At 46.3% G+C, this 22712-nt stretch overlaps 1 protein-coding gene across 1 annotated transcript in view; it reads left to right on the plus strand.

The window, feature by feature from the left end:
• Positions 1-22712, plus strand: part of LOC124648135 (putative disease resistance protein RGA1) — a 54909-nt gene that overhangs the window by 483 nt on the left and 31714 nt on the right. The window contains exons 2-8 of the mRNA XM_047187947.1: positions 216-1352; positions 2021-2229; positions 2317-4525; positions 4644-4646; positions 4971-5268; positions 5421-5676; positions 6181-6268. Coding sequence (XP_047043903.1) covers positions 216-1352; positions 2021-2229; positions 2317-4525; positions 4644-4646; positions 4971-5268; positions 5421-5676; positions 6181-6268 — 4200 coding nt within the window. The remainder of the gene's footprint in view (positions 1-215; positions 1353-2020; positions 2230-2316; positions 4526-4643; positions 4647-4970; positions 5269-5420; positions 5677-6180; positions 6269-22712) is intronic.

The raw sequence follows: 22712 nt of genomic DNA on the forward strand, positions 1-22712 counted from the left end.
GCTGTGAAGTAATTAATAAATCTTCACACGAAACACTTTCCAGATATTATATACATTTCTAATTTTAAATCAATATCATATGCTATGTCTCTTTAAATACAAAAAATGATCCAATAGAATGTAACAGAAGTGTCTCTTGATGTTTCTACAAAACTTCTTATTGCCATACTGCACTTGTGATTTCACACTGTATTGACGTATCAACTGTCTTGCAGCTCTCCTTCAAAAAATATTTGGCAATTATGATTCCCTGTCTCACAATTGGTCCGAAGATTACAATGGCCAATAGGATGGAGAAGATGAGGAAGGATCTAGAGGTGATAACAGATCAACACAACAAGTTTAAATTGACAGAAGGTACTAGTGCCAATGAGCCGAAGGTTACTGATATAAGAGAAACATCCTCAATCATCGAGACACAAATTGTTGGGAGGACCGATGATAAAGTTGAAATATTGGCTACTTTATGTGAGAGCATGACAGAAGATATCATAATTCTTCCTATATATGGCATTGGAGGGCTTGGCAAGACCACCTTGGCAAAAATGGTATATAATAGTTCCCAGTTCAAAGAATACTCTCAGGTGTGGGTTTATGTGTCTCAGACATTTGATTTGAAGAATATTGGAAATTCTATAATAACACAACTGTCAGAGAAAGAGAAGGAGAGTGAGTACACTGAAATTCAGATGATACACAAATCCCTTCAAAAGCTTCTTGCTGGTAAGAAGATTCTTATTGTATTAGATGATCTCTGGGAGGGTGAGGATTTTCATCTGGAAAGCCTGACCGATATGCTAAGGGTTGGGAAGGACAGTAATGTGGTTGTTATAGTAACCACACGCGATGAAGGCATAGCAAGAAAAATTTCTACCATCCGACCATACAAAATAAAAGCTTTGACCGATGACATGTGCTGGTCTATAATAAAGCAAAAGAGTGCATTTGAATCTAGAGGTGGCAAAGAACACACAGAGAAGACAGGGATGGCTATTGCAATGAAGTGTGGTGGTGTGGCTTTAGCAGCTAAATCAATCGGACACACGCTGCAATATATAAATTTTAATGAGTGGGAATCCTTGAGGGATAGCAATATATGGACTGTATCTTCTTTGAAAGATACATCTTGTACACAAGTGATTGCATCTTTGAAATTAAGCTATAGTATTATGCCATCGTATTTGAAGCTATGCTTTGCCTATTGTGCAATATTTCCTAAAGGTCACAAGATAGTTAAAGATCACCTTATTCACCAGTGGGTTTCTCTTGGTTTCTCTACTTGGCAACTTGGCGAGAGATGCATTCGTCAGCTGCTGGGATTCTCTTTCCTGGAACATTCAAATTCACAGTTGGTGAGTTTATGCACGCCTTACACAATTGAACAATTATGTTATTTTGTATGAATTGGCGTAGGGACACTCAAGTATATAGAGCATAGCCTTGGAAAAAAAGTGTATAGTGCATAGGATTTTGGTGCACATTTGTAAAATATGAATACTGTAAGTTATTGAAATATATGATAGCATAACACATCATAGATTTGTTCCTTACAACACATTTAAAAAAGAAGTTAAAAAGATCGCATTGGTTGATATGCACAAATGAAGACCATTTTCATATTAGTGCATGAGCCCTAGAACAACCATACACCAATAGATATTTTATTCTATTGCGGCATGCTAGTTAAATAAAACATGTAAGTATATTATTATGGCTATCATGAAAAGGTAATGTCAAGTTGTAGGAAATGTCAACCATGCATGTCTTTGAAAAGTACTTTACAATGGTTTGAATGATAAAAAGTTGTATGATTTTGTGTCACAGGTTTACAAATAGTATAGTTTTAGAGCCTTGATAAAAATAGACTTTGGAAGTAGTTGAGGACCTAAAATAATTTTATTATTTAATAATGGAGTGAATAGGTTTTAAAATACATTAATGTAAGGAATTTAATCCATAAATAGTCTTAAATTTATCGTCTTAGAGAATCTGATGCAGTGGAATGATTATTTTATTGCAGAATATCGAGTTATATGAGGAAGATATTACATTGTTCACCATGCATGACTTGGTGCACGATTTAGCAAGGACAGCCATGGACAATGAAATTCTTGTCATTAGCAAAGGCGATAAAGCCCAGGGAAGCTGCTATCACTATGCATTACTCGATGATTGTAGCAAGCCATTGGTCTCGGAGTTATCCAAGATAAGGGCACTCCGTTTTATGAAGTGTGATAAAAGCATAGTTCACGATGCTGCATTTTCATCCGCTAATTCCCTACGTGTCTTGGACTTAAATGAGTGCATCATACACAGGTTGCCAGATTCTATTGGTGTACTCAAGCAGTTGAGGTATCTTAACGCTCCGAGAGTCCAACATACAACGATTCCAGATAGTATCACCAAGCTCTCAAAATTAATTTATCTTGACATTCATGGATCTACTACAATTATGGAGCTACCGGAGTCAATTGGAGATAATGAAGGTCTGGCGTATCTTAATTTGTCAGGTTGTTCAGGACTTGCAAAACTGCCAGAATCATCCAGGAGGCTACAAAAATTGGTGCATTTGGATCTGTCAAATTGCTCTTGTGTTGGAGGTATATCAGCACTCTTGGGGAACCTCACAAAACTCCAGTATTTAAACTTATCTCACTGCCAAAAAATTGGGAAGATGCCGGAAGCTCTTGGCGTCCTATCCAAGCTAGAGTACTTGAACTTATCATTCAGCTCATATCTTGAAAGTTGCCAGGAAGCAGAAGTTTTGGGCGCCCTGAACAAACTTAATTATTTGAACTTATCTTCAAAGCACTGTGGTCTTCGAAAGCTCCCCGAAGCTTTGGGCACATTCATTCAACTCAAGTACTTAAACTTGTCAGGTTGTGAGAGAATGTCAGAATTGCCGTGGTCATTTCCGAGTCTAAAAAATCTGGTGCATCTTGATCTATCAGAATGTTGTAGTATTCGTTGTCTAGATGAAGCTTTGGCTGGCCTTTCCAATCTGCAACATTTGAATTTACAGGCTACACGTATCATGTTGTTGCCAGAAAATGTGACCAAACTCCGGTATTTGAATGTGTCTGGGATGATTTATATGAATCAAGATACCATGGACAGTATCATCAACTATATATGCAGTAATATTTCCAATCTGGAGCATTTGGACTTGTCTAATAATAAGATGAGCACTATACCTGAAAGTATTTGTAACCTGGGAAAACTGCATACATTGAACCTCGCACAATGTGTTTTACTTGAAAAGATACCAGGTAGTATAGGTACAATGGATAGTTTGAAGTTTCTTGATATAAATGGTTGTCGGAAAATCATCAAAGCCCCTCAAGTTGGTAGTAGTGCAATATCGTTACCACACTTTGTGGTCCAGCCTGCTGATGATGGTCACTCTAGTAGCAACCTCGTCCTACTACAACACATGGATCCTATGGTGCTCAATTTGTCTAAACTTGAAAATGTGAAGTCCATAGAAGAGGCACAACGAATAAATTTGATAGGGAAGAAAAATCTTAAGTGCTTGAAACTAGAGTGGACTCCAAATGCCGAGAGGTTTGTGGATCACAAAATTTTGATGGAAAATCTGGTGCCACCGAGCACATTGGAGTGGTTGGAGATATGTGGTTACAGCAGTGTCAGCTTTCCAGCTTGGCTAGTACTGGACCGATTGCCAAACCTTGAGCATCTGGTTCTCAGATGCATGGCAAACCTGGACGAGTGGACCACGTCACACTCCAGTGGCGAGCAGCACGTGCTTGCAGAGTTGGAAATTAATGATTGCCCCATGTTAAGGATTAAACCGCTTCCACCTAAAGCTAGAAGGTGGGTGATATCAAAGAGTGATAATGTGCTATCATCATGGGAAGAGTGTACTGGACCAGACACCAATGCCTCCTCCTCTTTTTCGCAGGTACCTAATGAGCTGTCAGTTGAAAACTGCAACGTACCTTTGCATCAGTGGAGGTTGCTTCAATACTTACCTAGCCTCACTTGGTTGCATATTAATTGCTCAGTTGATCTGACCAGCTCACCAAAGGTCATCCAACATCTCTCCTCTCTGAAGACTCTAAAGCTACGAGACAAATTCTTGGAAGAGCTGCCAAAATGGCTGAACGAAATCATCTGGCAACTCACAAGGCTAGGACTGATCGATTGCAAAAACATGGCATCACTGCCGCACTGGTTAGGAGAATTAACCTCCCTCAAAGAACTTGACCTGAAGGGCTGTTCTGTCTTGTGTTCTTTGCCAGAAAGTATACAGCAACTAACCAATCTCCAAACACTAACAATTGTTGACTGCCCTGAATTAAATCACTTGGGTCAAAGGGTATGTATCCTACCCAGCTCTCTCAAGGCTCTTGAAATCGGGTACTGTAACGGTATCAAGTGTTTGCCTGAGGGCATGGAACAACTCACTAACCTCCTTTGCCTGTATATATATGATTGCCCTGACCTAAAGCAGTGGTGCGAATTAGAGGAGAACATGATGAAGTTGGCTCACATAATAGAGAAGGTATGTGTCCTACCAAAGCTGGCTCTCTGTAGTCTGTAGTACTAATCTTATTTTATTTTTACCTACTCTTTCTCCTTTTTGTTATATTAGAATTTACTCTGTCTTGCATTTCTTACAGAGGGTTCGTTCATGCAGAAATGTCTACATATTCATCTGCTTTGCCTTGCAATTTTCCTTGTGTTAAACACCACTTCGCTTTGAAAAATAGAGCAGTAGAAAAAGAACGTACTATCTGGTTTCTAGAGTACATCTCTACTGATAATAGCCACTAGCATTCTAAAGATCGACATAGTAACTTGGGAATTCCTTTGCAGTACCGGCTAATCAAAGAACTGTCATTATTTACTTTGCAGGAAATTATCTAGAGCTAGCTGGTTGAACTAGACAATGTATATCACACATCAACGTTGGCACTGACGACGCCCTCGCTGTTGCTGTCAGTCAGATTATGGCTCTCGAGGCTCCCGTGTCAGCTGCAACTGCTGATGCCCTAGGTCTGGAGATGCACGGCATGCAGGCCAAGGCCACGGTGCACACGACACCCGAGCTGGTTGACGAATTCGAGCCCGACACTCCGATTTCAGGTTGCCAACATTCCTCTCCTGGAAGAGGTATGGCCATGCCGCCCATCGAGCAGGTCGTTCTCTCAGCGTGGGCCAGGCGGGATGCGCCGACCATGAGCCATGTTGTTGGGGCGGTGGATGCCAGCCCACCAAGGGAGCTGCTCCACCTGGAGGTCGCAAGTAAACCCTCTAACCCAAGCAGCGATCTGGATGGCTCCTTTGGCGGGGCATATGAAGATCAAGGTCGATGCGGCTGTTTCGAAGCATAGGAATTACGGAGTGGTAGCAACAATCTGCAGGGATATGAGGCTGTGGGGGCCTCATATCTTCAGAAGTTGTGGCCTTAGAAGTTGTGGCCTGCCGAGAGGGTCTGGCTCTAGCTGCTGATCTCAATCTTCAGAAACTGCAAGTATCGTCAGACTACCTTGAGGTCATTGGCAAGTACTCCCCTGCCTTCGACAGCCCCCTCTCCACCCTGGCTAAGTCCGCTAGCAAGAAGGGGTGCCCGCTCCAGCCAAGCCGCCCGCCCCTGCCCAGATTGTTGCCTGGGTCCAGTAAAGATGTTATTCTGTTGTCAGTTTGTATCAGGTTAAATTGTATCCCTAATGAGTCACAACCTTATTATCGGGAATGTCCATGGCCTCAACGACCATGCTCGTAGACTACTGTGTTGGATTGTTAGGAGCAACAGTGCAGTGGTAGTTTGTATCCAGGAAACAAAGTTACAAGTGATTGATCTGAATGTGGTTCAACAGTGTCGTGGCTCCGGTTTCACTGAATTTTGCTTCGCGCCGGCTGACGGTACCAGGGGTGGCACGCTCGCGGCCGTCCTGGAGGGGTCCGGCGCGGTGACCCGCTGCTAGAGATGCCAGCGTCGCGAGCACCAAGCCAGTGGCTTCCAAGGGAGGCTACGCCGCGCTCGTCGTCTTCCAATTATCTCCAGGGACTGGTGGTAATGGTATTGATGCATTTTTTTTTTCGAAATGAATGGTATTGATGCATATAATCTGCAATTCTGTTTATTGATTTCTTGATGTATGTATTATTCCACATACATAATTTGCTAGTTTCAGATTGGTCCAATCTTTGCAGAGATGGGAGGTGCTGCGTCCTGGTTGTTGGCTGCTATGAGGAAGCGGAGGCGCTCACAGAGGGCGAGGGCAACGAAAAAGACCTTCAGGTCGGTGAACACCATCACCATGGGCCTTGCCCTGCTTCAAGGACGGCATCATGGACATGACATATTTCCGGCTACTACGGCTAACCTGATAGCTCTGCGATTAAGACTGCTTGAACATCTTTACGAGGCATGAATTTATGGCTTCAGAGTCTGTTCCCAAGAGTGATTTTTATTGATTCGAGATGTTCAGGGCATAGGGACCTCTGTGTTTATGCACGGAAGAGACCATGTCTAAGAAACTGAAAACCACATCACAGAAGTTGTATATGTATATCAATTTTGAGAATCATTCTCTGAAACTTATTCGCAGTCCTTCCCGTCGTCCTTCAGACCAAAATGGGGGCTACCGCTGCCGGCAGGCTTCCTGTGTTCTGGCCGGTCGGAAGGAGAAGAGAGGCCGCCGGATCCACTACTCCTCCGGCAGGCTTCCTCTTTTTACTGCTCGAGTTTGTAATCCGATTTTGTGTGCGTCAATTTGTAGGCTGCAGCAGGCAGGGAACTGTAGGGGGTTCAGTTTAGGCACCGGATTTCGCAAGGAACCTTGAGTCAGGCAGGTCATCCATCACCCTGTATTACGGTTGCAACGAAGCCGTGGAATTCTGTATGGATAATTGCTAGACTAAATGAATTTGTATGGGGTACTTTCTTGCGATGAATCTCAGAGCAATGCAGCGTGAACACTTGTGTTTACTTGATCGTGTCCAGACTCCAGAGTTGTTTTCTGTATTAGTTAGGGGAAGAAAAGATGAGCATCAGGTTCCATGCTGTCGCTCTCGTGTCCCAGCCTGACAGAGATTGTTCATACCATACGTACCCTTCCACTAGTGTCACTGACTGACAGATTTCTTACGCAAAACATCACACCGGTCATCTCCCTGCACTGCAGGTGTTAATATTGATGCATATAGCTGCAATTCTTGATGCAGTTCGTAGTTTGTTTGTGTTAGAGTAGCCAACGACTACAATAGATCCTATACGGGTAGAAGCTATAGTTGTTGTGTACACTGCTATATCTGAGAGAGATAGAGGTGTACCTTCTCCCTTCGAGGAGGAGCTCTCGGGCGCCGACATGGTGGCGGCGGCGGAGAGTGTGAGCGTGCGGTGGCGACGGTAGTGGTGCTTCCCGTGAGCACTGCGCTAGCCCTAGATCGGTAGGGATTTGACGGTGGGGTGACTGGCGGCGCGGACGAACCTCGGACTGCGAGCCCCGACCCCCACCTCTTTATATAGCGCAGGTCACAGGGGCCCACCAACCATAGATAGGGTTGGGCGCCCCCGATCAGGGCGCGGACGAGGTCAAGGATCGTTATCGATTCGTTGGGATCGATCCCGTGGAGATCATCCTAACATTCTCCCCCTTGATCTCAACTTTTCTTTTCACTTTATACTTTCACTTTATTCGTTTCATTTTGGATCAGTTCATAGGGCATGTTTCATCGTCACAGCTCTATTGCCGATAGAATCAGACAGCCACAATACACTTCTCTGTTTTGAAACAAATTCTTTTACTTTTGGGCCTCTTATGATCCAAGATAGGTAAGACTTTCCCTTAAACTCATGCCGGCTACGTGCTCCTTGAACACGCTGGATGGTAAGCCTTTCGTTAGCGGATCCGCAAGCATATCTTTTGTCCTTATATGCTCAAGACTTATAGTTTGATCCTGGACCACGTGTTTCACAACATAATACTTAACCTCAATCGGTTTAGTAGCATTACTCGACTTGTTGTTGTGAGCATAAAATACTGCAGGCTCATTGTCGTAGTACATCTTTAGTGGTTTGTCAATACAATCTACCACTTTCAAGTTGGGTATAAATTTCTTTAACCATAATGCCTGCCCCGTGGCTTCGTAACATGCTATAAATTCTGCATACATCGTGGATGATGCAACTATCGTCTGTTTGGAGCTTCTCCACGAAATAGCTCCCCCTTCGAGGGTGAATACATATCCAGATGTGGATTTTCTATCATTTTTATCCCCCGCAAAATCTGCATCTGAATACCCTCTTATCTCTAGGGAATCAGATCTTCTGTATGTTAGCATGTAGTTCTTTGTGCCTTTCACATAACGCAATGCCTTCTTTACCATTTTCCAGTGTTCAAAACCTGGATTTTCTTGATATCTATCGAGTACTCCGGTGATAAATGCTAAGTCAGGGCGAGTGCACACTTGTGCATACTGTAGGCTACCAATGGCCGAAGCATATGGAACCGCTTTAATTTGATCGAGCTCGTATTGATTTTGGGGACTTTGATGTTTACCAAAACTATCGCCCTTGACTATAGGGGCAGGTGTGGCACTGCACTTATGCATATTATACTTACTTAGAATCTTTTCTAAATAAGCCTTTTGCGATAGTCCTAATACTCCATTGTTCCTATCTCGGTGAATTTCTATGCCCAAAACATATGACGCTTCACCAAGATCTTTCATATCAAAATTTGAGGACAAGAACTTCGTTGTCTCTTGCGTAGACTAACATCACTGCTGGCAAGCAGAATATCATCCACATACAAGATTAGGAAAATATATTTCCCACTTTTAAACTTTGCATAAACGCAATTGTCCTCAATATTTTCTTTAAATCCAAATATCTTAATTGTCTCATTGAACTTTAGATACCACTGTCTGGAGGCTTGCTTTAATCCATAAATGGATTTCTTTAGGCGGCATCCCATTTCTTCCTTGCCTTCTAAATCCCCGTTTAGAAATACCGTCTTTACATCCATTTGATGCAACTCTAAATCAAAATGTGCAACTAGTGCCATGATGATTCTGAAGGAATCCTTACATGAGACCGGAGAAAATGTCTCATTGTAATCTATCCCTTCTCTTTGTGTAAATCCTTTTGCCACAAGTCGTGCTTTATACTTTTCAACATTCCCATTGGAGTCATATTTGATTTTGTAGACCCATTTGCAGCCCACTGTTTTGGCTCCTTTAGGAATATTCTCTAAGTCCCAAACATGGTTGGCACTCATCGATCTCATTTCGTCTTCCATGGCCTCCACCCACTTTGATCAATCTGGGCTTCTCATGGTTTCTTCATATGAAGTGGGATCACCTTCTGATACGTCTCCGACGTATCGATAATTTCTTATGTTCCATGCTTGTTTTATGACAATACCTACATGTTTTGTTCACACTTTATGATGATTTTATGCATTTTCCGGAACTAACCTATTGACGAGATGCCGAAGTGCCAGTTCCTGTTTTCTGCTGTTTTTGGTTTCAGAAATCCTAGTAAGGAAATATTCTCGGAATTGGACAAAATCAACGCCCAGCATCTTAGAATCACACGAAGCTTCCAGAACACCCGAGAGCCGCCAGAGGAGGGCCTGTGGGCCCCAGACGACAGGGTGGCGTGGCCCAGGCCTTGGCCGCCCCCCCCTAGTGTGTCACCGCCTCGTCGACCTTCCGACTCCGCCTCTTCGCCTATATAAAGGTCCCTGACCTAAATCTTCGATACGGAAAAGCCACGGTACGAGAAACCATCCAGAGCCGCCGCCATCGCGAAGCCAAGATCTGGGGGACAGGAGTCTCCGTTCCGGCACGCCGCGGAAGGGGAAGTGCCCCCGGAAGGCTTCTCCATCGACACCGCTGCCGTCTCCACCGCCATCTTCATCACCGCTGCTGTCTCCCATGAGGAGGGAGTAGTTCTCCATCGAGGCTAAGGGTTGTACCGGTAGCTATGTGGTTAATCTCTCTCCTATGTACTTCAATACAATGATCTCATGAGCTGCCTTACATGATTGAGATTCATATGAGTTTTGTATCACTATTCATCTATGTGCTACTCTAGTGATGTTATTAAAGTACTCTATTCCTCCCGCACGGTGTAATGGTCACAGAGTGTGTGCATCGTGTAGTACTTGGCGTAGGTTATGATTGTAATCTCTTGTAGATTATGAAGTTAATTATTGCTATGATAGTATTGATGTGATCTATGCCTCCTTCATAGTGTGATGGTGACAAGTGTGCATGCTATGTTAGTACTTGGTTTAGTTGTGTTGATCTATCATGCACTCTAAGGTTATTTAAACATGAATATCGAATATTGTGGAGCTTGTTAACTCCCGCATTGAGGGTTCGTGTAATCCTACACAATTAGTGGTGTTCATCATCCAACAACAGAGTGTAGAGTATATCATTTATCTATTTTGTTATGTGATCAATGTTGAGAGTGTCTACTAGTGAAAGTATAATCCCTAGGCCTTGTTCCTAAATACTGCAATCATCGCTTGTTTATCTGTTCTCATCGCATCCATACGCTCGCAATATCACCACCATCAACCACACGCCGACCGTAGCATCAAGCTATTTTCTCGGTGCCGTTACTACTGCTCATATACATTCATACCACCTCGTATTTCACTATCTCTTCGCCGAACTAGTGCACCTATACATCCGACAAGTGTATTAGGTGTGTTGGGGACACAAGAGACTTCTTGCTTTGTGGTTGCGGTGGTTGCTTGAGAGGGATATCTCGTGACCTCTTCCTCCCCGAGTTTGATAAACCTTGGGTGATCCACTTAAGGGAAACTTGTCGCTGTTCTACAAACCTCTGCTCTTGGAGGCCCAACACTGTCTACAAGAATAGAAGCACCCGTAGACATCAAGCACTTTTCTGGCGCCGTTGCCGGGGAGGAAAGGTAAAAGGTACTCACACTCCGGATCTCGGCTACCACTACAAAGGAAAACATTTTTTTTGACAAATCACTTTCGTCATTTGAAGGCCAGCTTTCGTCAAGCATTACTTCGCGGTGACGAAATTTGATCGTCATGGGGTTCGTCAAGGAAGCTCCGTCATAAAATATCGGGGGTGACGGTATGCATTTTTTCGTCAACGTCAAATGTTTGATGGTGACGACACTGCAAATTCGCTCAACATCGAAGGTTTATTGTTGACAGAAAGGTTTGTCACGAAAAATTGCAAGTTTCGTCAATATCTAAATCTTGGGAAGTTTCTGATTGGTCCAAAAAAAGCATACGTGGCCTTACATGTGGGTCCCATTTGGCTTCTGACAACATGGTCCGACGGCGCTGACATGGTGGGACCCACAAAATATTATGACAAGCTGGACCCTCAATATTCTGACCGGTGGGATCCACAAAATTCAGACAAGTGGGACCAGGTTGTTGCCGACATATTGGTCCCAATAATGCTGACTGGTGGGACCCACAAATTCTGACAAGTGGGACCAGAAATTGGTGCCACGTGGTTTCATTTAATAGTGACGTTGTGACATTTTCCATCACCTTTTGAATTTGACAAAATTTGAGAGTATTTGAATTATTTGCGAAATTTGGGAAATTAAAAAACTAGCGAAATATGAAAAAATAGACAATAAATATCATGCATAAATGGTGGCACAAGAAGTATATATGTCTCTCACAGACCGAAAGATTCATAAGAAAAATTACAATTGGAACACAAAGAAATTAAAAGACCTATGATTAATAATGTTGTAGGACGGTGGTGCAATAGATCAGTTGCCCTGGGATTCAGACATGGATGGTGGCTGGGATGTCCTCAAGAGCAAATTAAGCACGGCATCCGTTTCTCTCTGCCTCTTTTCAAAAGCCAGAGTCTTTTCTTCTTGGGCTTTCTTCAGAGCTTCAAATTCTTCCTCGTTGCTTCTTCCGATCTCTTCAAATTTTTGATCTTGTTCTTGCGAGTCTTGCTCTGCATCTCACTCGTGGTACCTTTCAGTTCACTTGTATGGAGTTACTGCTCTTGATCCGCGGTCTTTGTTGTAGCTCTCGGATGCGTGTAGCTGAGACGAGAAGACTTCCTGGAGCTTGTTGCGACGCCCAATCTTGGTAGGAATGTCTGTCGTTGCAGGTGGTGGATGGGCTTTTCTGCTCGGAACTAGCTGAACAATTTGCAAATCAGTCAAATCAGGTTCATCTTCATTGCGTGGCGCCGTTTTTTTGCCACCATTTTATCCTGCATAAAGATTACAATCATTGCATGGACAACATACAAAACTGGATTATATTATATTGTGCTAATATGAAATATTTCTTACATATGCACTTTTTGCTTCGACGACTCATAATGTTATCCTTGTTAGTGTGTGTGATTCTAAAAATTCAATTGGAGAGGTTTCTTCTTCTCTGTCGCTTAGCCTTCGCTTGAAAAAATGTAGAATGCACATTACCATTGTACACTCGTGTATGACGAAGTATGAACCGTATGGGGAAATTCAGAACACTTACTATAAGTTCCCAGATGAGCAACATAGCTTCGAGATCCAGAGTGGTATGGAACTCGTTTCACAGCTTCTCTCGTTCTTTCCATTTTTTACACACACTACCTATGTTCAGTACATGCATTTTATTTATCCGGATCGGAGAAATGTAAGAATTCGGTAGGCATGTTATTGAAAGGAATAACGTTTATGTACTCGGTACTTCTCATCAAACCATCTCTTCACCAGTTCTTTCCAGCTTTTCTCTTCTACATGATCTGGCTTCTTCAGATATGCTTGCTCCAGTGTGAGATTTTTAATTTTCGGCCAATACTCCTTTTTAAGCCTATATCGGAACTGCCGAATCACTACAAGAAAAGTTCTGATAGACAACGTCTCAAAATCGTCTGCTAAGGGGTATTTTTCGTCGCCTATGGGCCTAACCCGACGATATGGGTTCTGTTGTGGAAACTGCGTCAGGCAAAGTCCTACGACGATTTTTTCGGTCCGTCGCGCTTGGGCGCCCTTCCGCCACGGAAAATCGGACCGTTGCCCAAGTGTTTCAGGGAGCCCGTTGGCTCGCGACATCATGCAAGCCGACACGTGGCGGACGCCGGTTAGCGCGGTTAACGGCGTTAACCGGCTGAAACCCCGTGGTAGATGGTAGGCCCACACGAGGCTCGCCACGTCTTAAGCGGGCCGGCCCATTAAGTTTGCGGGCCGGGCCAGGTGACTTAGTTTGACCGGTCAACTATATAGCTGGGCTGGTCCATTAGTTACGTGGGCCGGGCCTAACCTCTAAGGTTGACTGGTCAAAACTTTAATGGGCCGGCCCACTAAGCATGTGGGTCGGGCCGAATGCACTCGATTGACCGGTCAACAGGCAAAAGGGCCGGCCCACAAGACATGAGGGACCCACTTCCTGTTATCGGGCCGGCCCATTTAACAAGTGGGGTCCGCCTTAAAGCAAGTGGGCCGGCCCAAAAAATTATTGGGCCGGCCCAATTAGCATGTGGGTCCCACTTTCCTGCTATCGGGCCGGCCCATTTAGTACGTGGGGTCCACCCTAGATCAACTAGGGCTGGCCCAACAAGCGAGTGGGCCGGGCCAAAAGCACGAGTGGGTCCCACTTTCTCGTTAAAGGGCCGGCCCATTTAGTATGTGGGGTCCACCATATAGCAAGTGGGCCGGCCCAACAAGATAGTGGGCCGGGCCAAAACACATGTGGGTCCCACTTTCCAGTTAAAGGGCTAGCCTATTTAGTATGTGGGGTCCACCATATAGCAATTGGGCCGGCCCAACAAGATAGTGGGCCGGGCCAAAAACACAGGTGGGTCCCACTTTCCTGCTAAAGGGCCGGCCCATTTAGTACGTGGGGTCCACAATATAGCAAGTGGGCCGGCCCAACACGCTAGTGGGCCGGGCCAAAAACACAGGTGGGTCCCACTTTCCTCTTAAAGGGCCGGCCGTTTAGTATGTGGGGTCCACCATATAGCAAGTGGGCCGGCCCAACAAGATAGTGGGCCGGGCCAAAAACACTGGTGAGTCCCACTTTCGTCTTAAAGGGCCGGCCCATTTAGTATGTGGGGTCCACCACAAAAGCAATTGGGCTGGCCCAACTAGTTAGTGGGCCGCCCAGTAGTGGGTGGGGTCCACCTTAAAGCAAGTGGGCCGGCCCAATTAGAGTGTGGGGTCCACCAGTAAATCAAGTGGGCTGGCCCAATAAGTAAGTGGGCCAGCCCGTTTAGTTCTTGTTTATATGCTGGCGTAATAGGCGCTTTAGGATTTTGCGGGCGGCACATATGTGATTTCGCTTAATTGGGCCGTTTAAGGGATGGGAATTCGTGATTTAGATTCGGATAGCCTCACTTACCACAAGCACCAAAGAAAAAATGCGCGAAAGAACTATAAAAACTAACTAAATATTACATCAGCTGCAAGGCTTTGAAAAAATATTACAGAACCCAGAGAAATTGAATGGTAATTAAACCTAGCAATACAATGAAGCGATCCAGCAATCTTTTAAGTTGTCCATGCAGCACCTATATCTGAAACAAAGACATTACAAGTTAAGACAGCAACAATGGAAACGCAAAGACACTGCAATATTGTTTTCCAAAGAATTTGGAACTCATCATTTCGTCGTTATAACAAGATCATTGTAATGCGCACAATAAGCAAACAAAGAGTGCATGCCGCATACCAACAGACCAATATAACGAGCATGTTAGAATGAAACAACGAGACTTACTACTTGTCGAGTCCCATGCAAACCAACATGTTCGAGGAGTACAAAATTGGCATGAACAACATAGTAGCGAGGCTATAAATTTTGTAACAACGATCGAGCAAGATGAAGTTATGATGGCTACATCTACGAAGCGAGGGAATGTAAACCAAAAATAGAAGTTACGATGGCAAAAGCTAAAGAGGAGGGAATGTGAACCAACATGTGCCAAGTGCAATTACTTCATTTTGGCCGTGAACTAAATAATACTCCTGAACTTATAGTGAAGGGGATGCAAATCAAGATGTTTCGGGATATAAACTTGTAATGAGCAACACATAGAGGATAGTTAATGCTGAAGCTTAGGATGGACCAGATACAGAATATAGTGGGATCACCTGTGAACTTGTATAAGAGGGAATGCAAACCAATATGTTCAGCTTTCCATATGTGAGCGTCATGCCAAGTCAGAGAAACAAGTCAATAATGCAGCTTTTGAAGAACAAGATGGCACGCAAAATTATTATCTAGTAGTATGACAAGTTTATTTGTACTACAGGCTAGATAGCAGAGTGATAGCATGCCAAACTAAGTCCTTACTTTGTTAGCTTACAATGAACTAGATACAAAACAATGGCATCACCTGTAGTACAGGGAATGCAAGCCAACATGTTCATGAAGTAAAAAATTAGCACAAACAACATAGTAGCAGGCCATAATTTTTGTAACAACGACTGAGCAAGATAAAGTTATGATGGCTAGATCTACAGAGCAGGGAATGTAAACCAAATATAGAAGTTACGATGCCAAAAGCTATAGAGCAGGGAATGCGAACCAACATGTGCAATTACTTAAAATTGGCCATGAACTAAATAATAGCAGGATGTTACTATAATACCTATAATTTTTGTAACAACGACTGAGCAAGATAGAAGTTATGATGGTTACTGTTGACTGCCAAAACCCACCGGCGGGCAGCGACTGTCAACACGGTAGAGCCGGGAAGAGCCTAGAGCTGCGGCTGGCTGAGACCCCTCCGAGCGACGGCCCGCAATGCTCTTCTGGTCACACGTCCGATGCGAAGTGCAAGGGCGTGCCACCTGACCTATACACGGTCGGGAAGGTGATGAAGATGCCTCGCTTAGTTTCCTGCATGGCATACACGTAAACATTAAATACGAGCCTCGATCGGCTCTCGGGTTATCTCGTGAATCGGCTCAAGGAGCCGATCCACCCATGATTCGTACGGGGTGCACGAATATATGGTGGTCCTGCTTGATCAAGATACAGCTAATGAGATCTACGACGATTTAGGGTTTTCACCGCATAGTCGGATCATCCTACTCCGAGTTGGGCCTTGCGGCCACGCACGGTGATCGTAAGCCGATCCTAAACAAGGCCTAAAAACCAACACGAAGTTGATCCTCGGAACATCCCGTTTAGGACTTGCGAACGACACCCTACGTGCCATTGGATCCTCCCCCTTTGTAAGGCCTAACTAATGCAGATATTAAACTAATCCTTGATGAACAAGGAGCAACCGTAACAGATCAGATCTACTAAATAACGATCAAGCGGGGTGCCGCCCCCACACCTGAGATAGGTGTGAGGGCGGCTAGATATGCAAGGGTTGCACTACGTAAGCATGCTTAAACGAAGAACAATGCTAACCCTAACACATCTATGATAACTACGTTGCTCGCCATCAAAAGCGCTTCGATACGAGCAACGCATGAACAACGTGGGGCTTGTGCTGCCTAGATCGCAAGATGCGATCTAGGCAGCATGTCGCTTACCGGATAGAAACCCTCGAGACGAAGGAGTTGGCGATGCGCCGAGATTGGTTTGTTTGGGTTGAACGTGAGTTGTTGTTTATTCCATAAACCCTAGATACATATTTATAGTCCAGGGGACTTTCTAACGCGGGCGTGCAATCCCACCGTGTACGAGACAAACTCTAACTTTCAATCTAGATACAATCTACTATAATTAAAGATACATGGGCAAACAAGCCCAACTCCTCCACGCAAGGCCGCTTCAGATATCTTCCACGTGTAATCTTCCAAGCCCATCTTGATCGCGGCCCACCTCCTGATTAGCCAAAATCTGGTGATAACACATGCCCCCCTGGTTTTGGAATTGGTAATTCCAAAATCACTCTGTTTTTATTCGTCAGGTCATGTGGTAGCAGAGCAAAACCGTTGCGGCATTCTCCATCATAATCGCCGGTGGGTATTCTTGTAGAACGTGTTAACGTTCGAAACCCATCGGTAAAGCGCCTCCGTGCTTGAGTGGTTAATGAACATGATGATGGCGACTAAAAGGAATATGCTTCGATCGAGAATTGGGGCAACAGTGAAGAGTTCTCCGGAAACAGCGTCGGTGGCAGCTACAACACTGACGGCGAGGGCAGCAAGAATTAGTGACTTAGGATCCACAGTATGCGAGCAATCGGCTCTTCTTCTGTTCCTCTTTCCGCGAGCAATCGGCTTTTCATAAAAACCCTCCTCCGTTAACCAAGAAGTATTTCCAGTCAACTTTTTTGCCGATAGTCAAAGTCACAAATCTCAAAAAGAGCCGATGACATTGCATCGGTCTATATCATAATAAAGTCGACCTAGCCGCCCTTCCAAACGGTAACCTGCGACCACCATCTGAGAAAGCCAACTCAGATCCCCAATTCACCGCCCGAGCACTTCCAACTCAAAACCGTCCACACCACAGATCTCAACCACGCCGCCCTCAGCTCCTTCAACGCACCCCATGGCGGAATCATCCAACACCGATGCCACGGCCTCCGGACTGAAGGTAAGCCTCAATCTCCTCTCGCCATTCGATTTGACATAGGATTAACGGCAAACACCTGGATTAATGCTTCGCCCTGCTGTTAATTTAGGTCTCAGATATTCTTTTGCCACATCCTTCTCTCGCAAATTCGATGTGCCTTGGTCCTCGTTCCTCCGAGAGTCCCGCCCTGTTAATTTCGTGCGAAGCTAACAGAATCCCCTTCGTAAGTCAGCACCTAGATCTGACTTCCTGGGCCGACTGCTTGCGAGCCTGACCTAATCCTCCTGAAGGTTGGGTGGCATGGTACGATAGAGTATCAAAAACTCATTATGCCACTTGGGAAACCATAGGGATAGCCGATGCTTTGTCGTTATCACTATCCCCTCTTGAGAAGAATGAGAATATCCTGAAAACCATCGGCTATTTCTGGTCTGATGCACTGAACTGCTTCATGTTTGGACATGGCCCTATGACTCCGACCCTGTTGGATGTGGCCATGATCACCGGTTTAGACATTGCATCCCCCAGCCCTTCTGCATTCAAACTGCCAAAAGTCCCTTTCACTCTTTCCTCTAAAAAGGAATGTACCAGCTGGGGCGCCTATCTCAATCGTTATATGAAACACAAAGGCCCCTTGACCGAGAGGGAACACACAGCTTTCCTGAACTTCTGGCTGGAGCACTTCATATTCTGTGGCCCATCACTCGCTCCTACCAAGAATTACCTCTCCTTGGCCTACGAACTTGCTAAAGGCACCCAGCTCGGCCTAGGCAAACTGTTTCTTGGAGAGGTCTACCGATCCCTTCAACTGATGTCTGTCAAACTGTTCTCTCAAAAGACAGTTAAAACTGGCGGCCCCTGGTGGTTTATTCAGTTGTGGGCGCAATTACACTTCCAAAACCAAATCCCAGACTTCCCATCGCTGACCACCTGCACCTTTCCGGATGCCAATGGCAAGGAACTTCGATGCACCAGCTATGGCCAAGCCCTGTATGGTCTCCCGGGCAGCAGGCTGATCCCCAAGGAAGCAGCAGGGTGGTTTAAGATTTTCTTCCAAGGTTTGGACAACCCCCTGTTCCACCCTTATACTGAATCGGCAAATTTTGAAAACCCAGTCTCTTTCCGATTGGACGACTTTGCCGATGACGCCAGCACACAGCACTTGTACTCCCTCATGATCCGTCCTTGCTTCCTCCCTGTTGGCATGAGTACCTCGAACCGGATCATCAAGCCCGGTTATGAGTGTTATCAACCAGTAGTAGCAGCCCGACAACTTGGTCTCGGACAGGTGCCTCCACACTTCTTCCTACACCACCTGACAGTAAGTAGAGCTGAGCTGCCTGACATCCTCACCGCCCAAAGGTGTTATACCTTCTTTGACACTTTGGCCATCCCAATTCCCCATAACCTCAGTTTCTCCTCCACTACCGATGGTTTTGAAACTTGGTGGTCTATGTGGAAGACCCACGTCTTCAGGAGGGCTCTAGGACCGCTGCTAAAAGAGCTTGACACCGAGTATGACATCCCTGCGGACCAGGTACCGTTACTTAAGCATTTCTTGTAACCGCCTTACGGTGATCGTCTGAGACCTGACTCTTTCTCCTAGCAGCAACAAGATGGTCCGGCTCCCACACAAGCCGACGGTTCCCCTTTCATATTTCTTCCTCCGGCACCAGTGGTTCTCTTCTGCCAGAACTCGCCACCCCTGAAGAAAGTCATAATGCAGAGTCAGCCGATTTCACCGAAATCGGCTCCCAAGAGTAAAGCATCTTCGGGGCCAGTTGCCCCCCGAGCATCGACTCAGGCGAGGACGGCAGTGAGGAAGGTGGCCGCCAGGAAAACCCTGAAGCGTAAAGCTCCGGCCCAAGAAAGTTTGCGTGTAAGTCGGTTCAGACCCTGTAGACTCTTGTCCGCTTTAAAGAATTTGTTTACAATGCACTTGTATTCTTTCCTACAGGCCTCCACTGAAGGGACCTCCAGCGGGGCCGAAGAAACCAGTCAGGGGGACTCAAGTTCGGGAAACTCCGAGAGGTCCACCACCCAGAGCCAGACGGCTTCACCAGCGCCGGCTCCCAAGAAAAGGTCGATCACTGAACCTCCTGCCCCCCGAGCCCCGACCAGATCGGGGTCATGCACGAAGCGCCGCTGCGTCAAAAAGGCTCGTAAGAACCCACGAGCCTCTTCATCAAGCCAGGAGGTCTCAAATGTAATTATCCTCTTGGTCATACTTCATGTTGTCCCGTTGTCATTTGGATCGGCTAATCGCTTTCTTCTGTAGGCCAAAGAAACTTCCAGCGGGGACGTTGAAGAGGTGCCGATGCCGTCCGCTACCCTGGATCTAGCTACCTCGACGATAGCGGCTGCCCAAGTGACTGACCCATCCGAGTCCACAAAAAACCCGATCGTTACTGCGCCAGCTATTCCTCCTTCCTTGGGAGAGGTATGTCTTTCCTCCCTAGCTCCATCAATTCCCCCATCACCTGCTAAACTCACTTTGTTTGCCCTATCAGGGTTGTGATCTCTCGAGCTTGCTTACGTTCGACCCAGAATCCATCGAACCCACTTCTTTCAAGGCAAGTGGGGAGCCGGACGCTAATACGGTCCGTGGTCAACTCCAGCGTCTCAAGGACTTGCTTTCTGCCTCCACTGAGACTCTGATTGAGAATTCCGAAGGAGCCAAAGGCATCCTCGAGGATATCCAGCCTCATCTCCCTATGACCCTGCAAGTGAAGCTCTGGCCCGCTGTTACCCTGTCGGTTTTTAAGCCAAGGGTGCAATCAGCTCGCCAAAGGATTGCTCTTCGCCACTCCCAACTTCCGCTGAGAGCCGATATCGCCGAGAAGTGTCGACGGCTCAATGAGAAGAAGGCTGCTCTGGACGCCAAGACGGATACTTCTGCCACTCGCGCCGAACTCGAGAGCCTGCACAAGGAGCTGGAGGATCTCGAAGAGAGGGTAAGGGTGACCAAACAGCTCATCCAAGACAAGGAAGCCCTTGTTGCCCGCTCTGAAAATGAAGCAAAAGGCCTCACAGCCGATCTGAAGACCGATCTGGCTGAAATCCGTTCCCTGAGCAACCAGCTGGTGACGGGTAAAGACGAAGATGACAAGGCTGAGATCGCTGAGGCGGATCGCATCCGTGTTGACGCCGTTCTCGCCCTCGGTGTGTTTCTTCAGTAGGGCCTTCATAGACAGATGATGTTTCGCTGGACTGGGTCTTTCTGTAATTGCTACGTTTTTTTTTTTTTGCTGGCCGATTTTCCACCGGCTCCTGACATTTCCTTACCCATGCGTCTGCCTGCTGACCATATGCCTCCCCCGAGCCGAATCTGTCAGGTAACCACAGATATCGGCTTTGTATTATGCCAAGGCACTGTACTCGTACGTCGGCTCCGTTGGGATTCGCGTAGCCGACGTGGTCGCTGTTCGTTAGATCGCCGTTGAACCCAAGCAGACCGTGTGGTGAAAACCATCTTTAACCGACTCGCTGGATCAAAGCGCTCCATGAAGGTATCGTAATATCCATCGTGTAATCCTGAAGCGCTAGGCTCCGTCGGGAGGACGAGCATCGTGTTTGTACCAGCCAATGTCTCGTCATCGGCTTTCCTTTGCTCGGTGGACGGGACTGGAGTGGCAACTCTCCTTGATGCGTCCCGAGAGCTGGTCCTGACGGCGAGTACTGGTGGCTCCTGATCTCCTGGATCACGCGAAGAGCGACACGCTCCAACACGTTGACCAGGTTCTCAGAATGGCGGTGTAGCGAGTGAGCCACCAAGTAGTTGATCTCCTGCCGCAGACCCTTGGTGCGTTCCTCCGACGGGGCAGAGGTCTATCCCATCGAGTGCACCTTCTGGTGAGAATCCCTTCCATCCGATGCCATGGGAACGGGTTCTGCGAAAAGAGCCGATGAGGTCGGCTTCGAGGGTGGCCTTGATCTCGTCATATCTCTTCTTGAGCTCGTCAGGCAGCTCCTCGTAGGTGACTGGCGTGCCGTCCGCCATCTCAGATGTAGATGGCGATGTGGTTGATGTAGACGATTGTCCCACCGGGCGTGCCAGAATGTGTTGACTGCCAAAACCCACCGGCGGGCAGCGACTGTCAACACGGTAGAGCCGGGAAGAGCCTAGAGCTGCGGCTGGCTGAGACCCCTCCGAGCGACGGCCCGCAATGCTCTTCTCGGTCACACGTCCGATGCGAAGTGCAAGGGCGTGCCACCTGACCTATACCTGGTCGGGAAGGTGATGAAGATGCCTCGCTTAGTTTCCGCATGGCATACACGTAAACATTAAATACGAGCCTCGATCGGCTCTCGGGTTATCTCGTGAATCGGCTCAAGGAGCCGATCCACCCATGATTCGTACGGGGTGCACGAATATATGGTGGTCCTGCTTGATCAAGATACAGCTAATGAGATCTACGACGATTTAGGGTTTTCACCGCATAGTCGGATCATCCTACTCCAGGTTGGGCCTTGCGGCCACGCACGGTGATCGTAAGCCGATCCTAAACAAGGCCTAAAAACCAACACGAAGTTGATCCTCGGAACATCCCGTTTAGGACTTGCGAACGACACCCTACGTGCCGCTGGATCCTCCCCCCCTTTGTAAGGCCTAACTAATGCAGATATTAAACTAATCCTTGATGAACAAGGAGCAACCGTAACAGATCAGATCTACTAAATAACGATCAAGCGGGGTGCCGCCCCCACACCTGAGATAGGTGTGAGGGCGGCTAGATATGCAAGGGTTGCACTACGTAAGCATGCTTAAACGAAGAACAATGCTAACCCTAACACATCTATGATAACTACGTTGCTCGCCATCAAAAGCGCTTCAGTACGAGCAACGCATGAACAACGTGGGGCTTGTGCTTCCCTAGATCGCAAGATGCGATCTAGGCAGCATGTCGCTTACCGGATAGAAACCCTCGAGACGAAGGAGTTGGCGATGCGCCGAGATTGGTTTGTTTGGGTTGAACGTGAGTTGTTGTTTATTCCATAAACCCTAGATACATATTTATAGTCCAGGGGACTTTCTAACGCGGGCGTGCAATCCCACCGTGTACGAGACAAACTCTAACTTTCAATCTAGATACAATCTACTATAATTAAAGATACATGGGCAAACAAGCCCAACTCCTCCACGCAAGGCCGCTTCAGATATCTTCCACGTGTAATCTTCCAAGCCCATCTTGATCGCGGCCCACCTCCCGATTAGCCAAAATCCGGTGATAACG

This window comes from Lolium rigidum, chromosome 4 (assembly GCF_022539505.1).
Source record: "Lolium rigidum isolate FL_2022 chromosome 4, APGP_CSIRO_Lrig_0.1, whole genome shotgun sequence".
NCBI lineage: Eukaryota > Viridiplantae > Streptophyta > Magnoliopsida > Poales > Poaceae > Lolium > Lolium rigidum.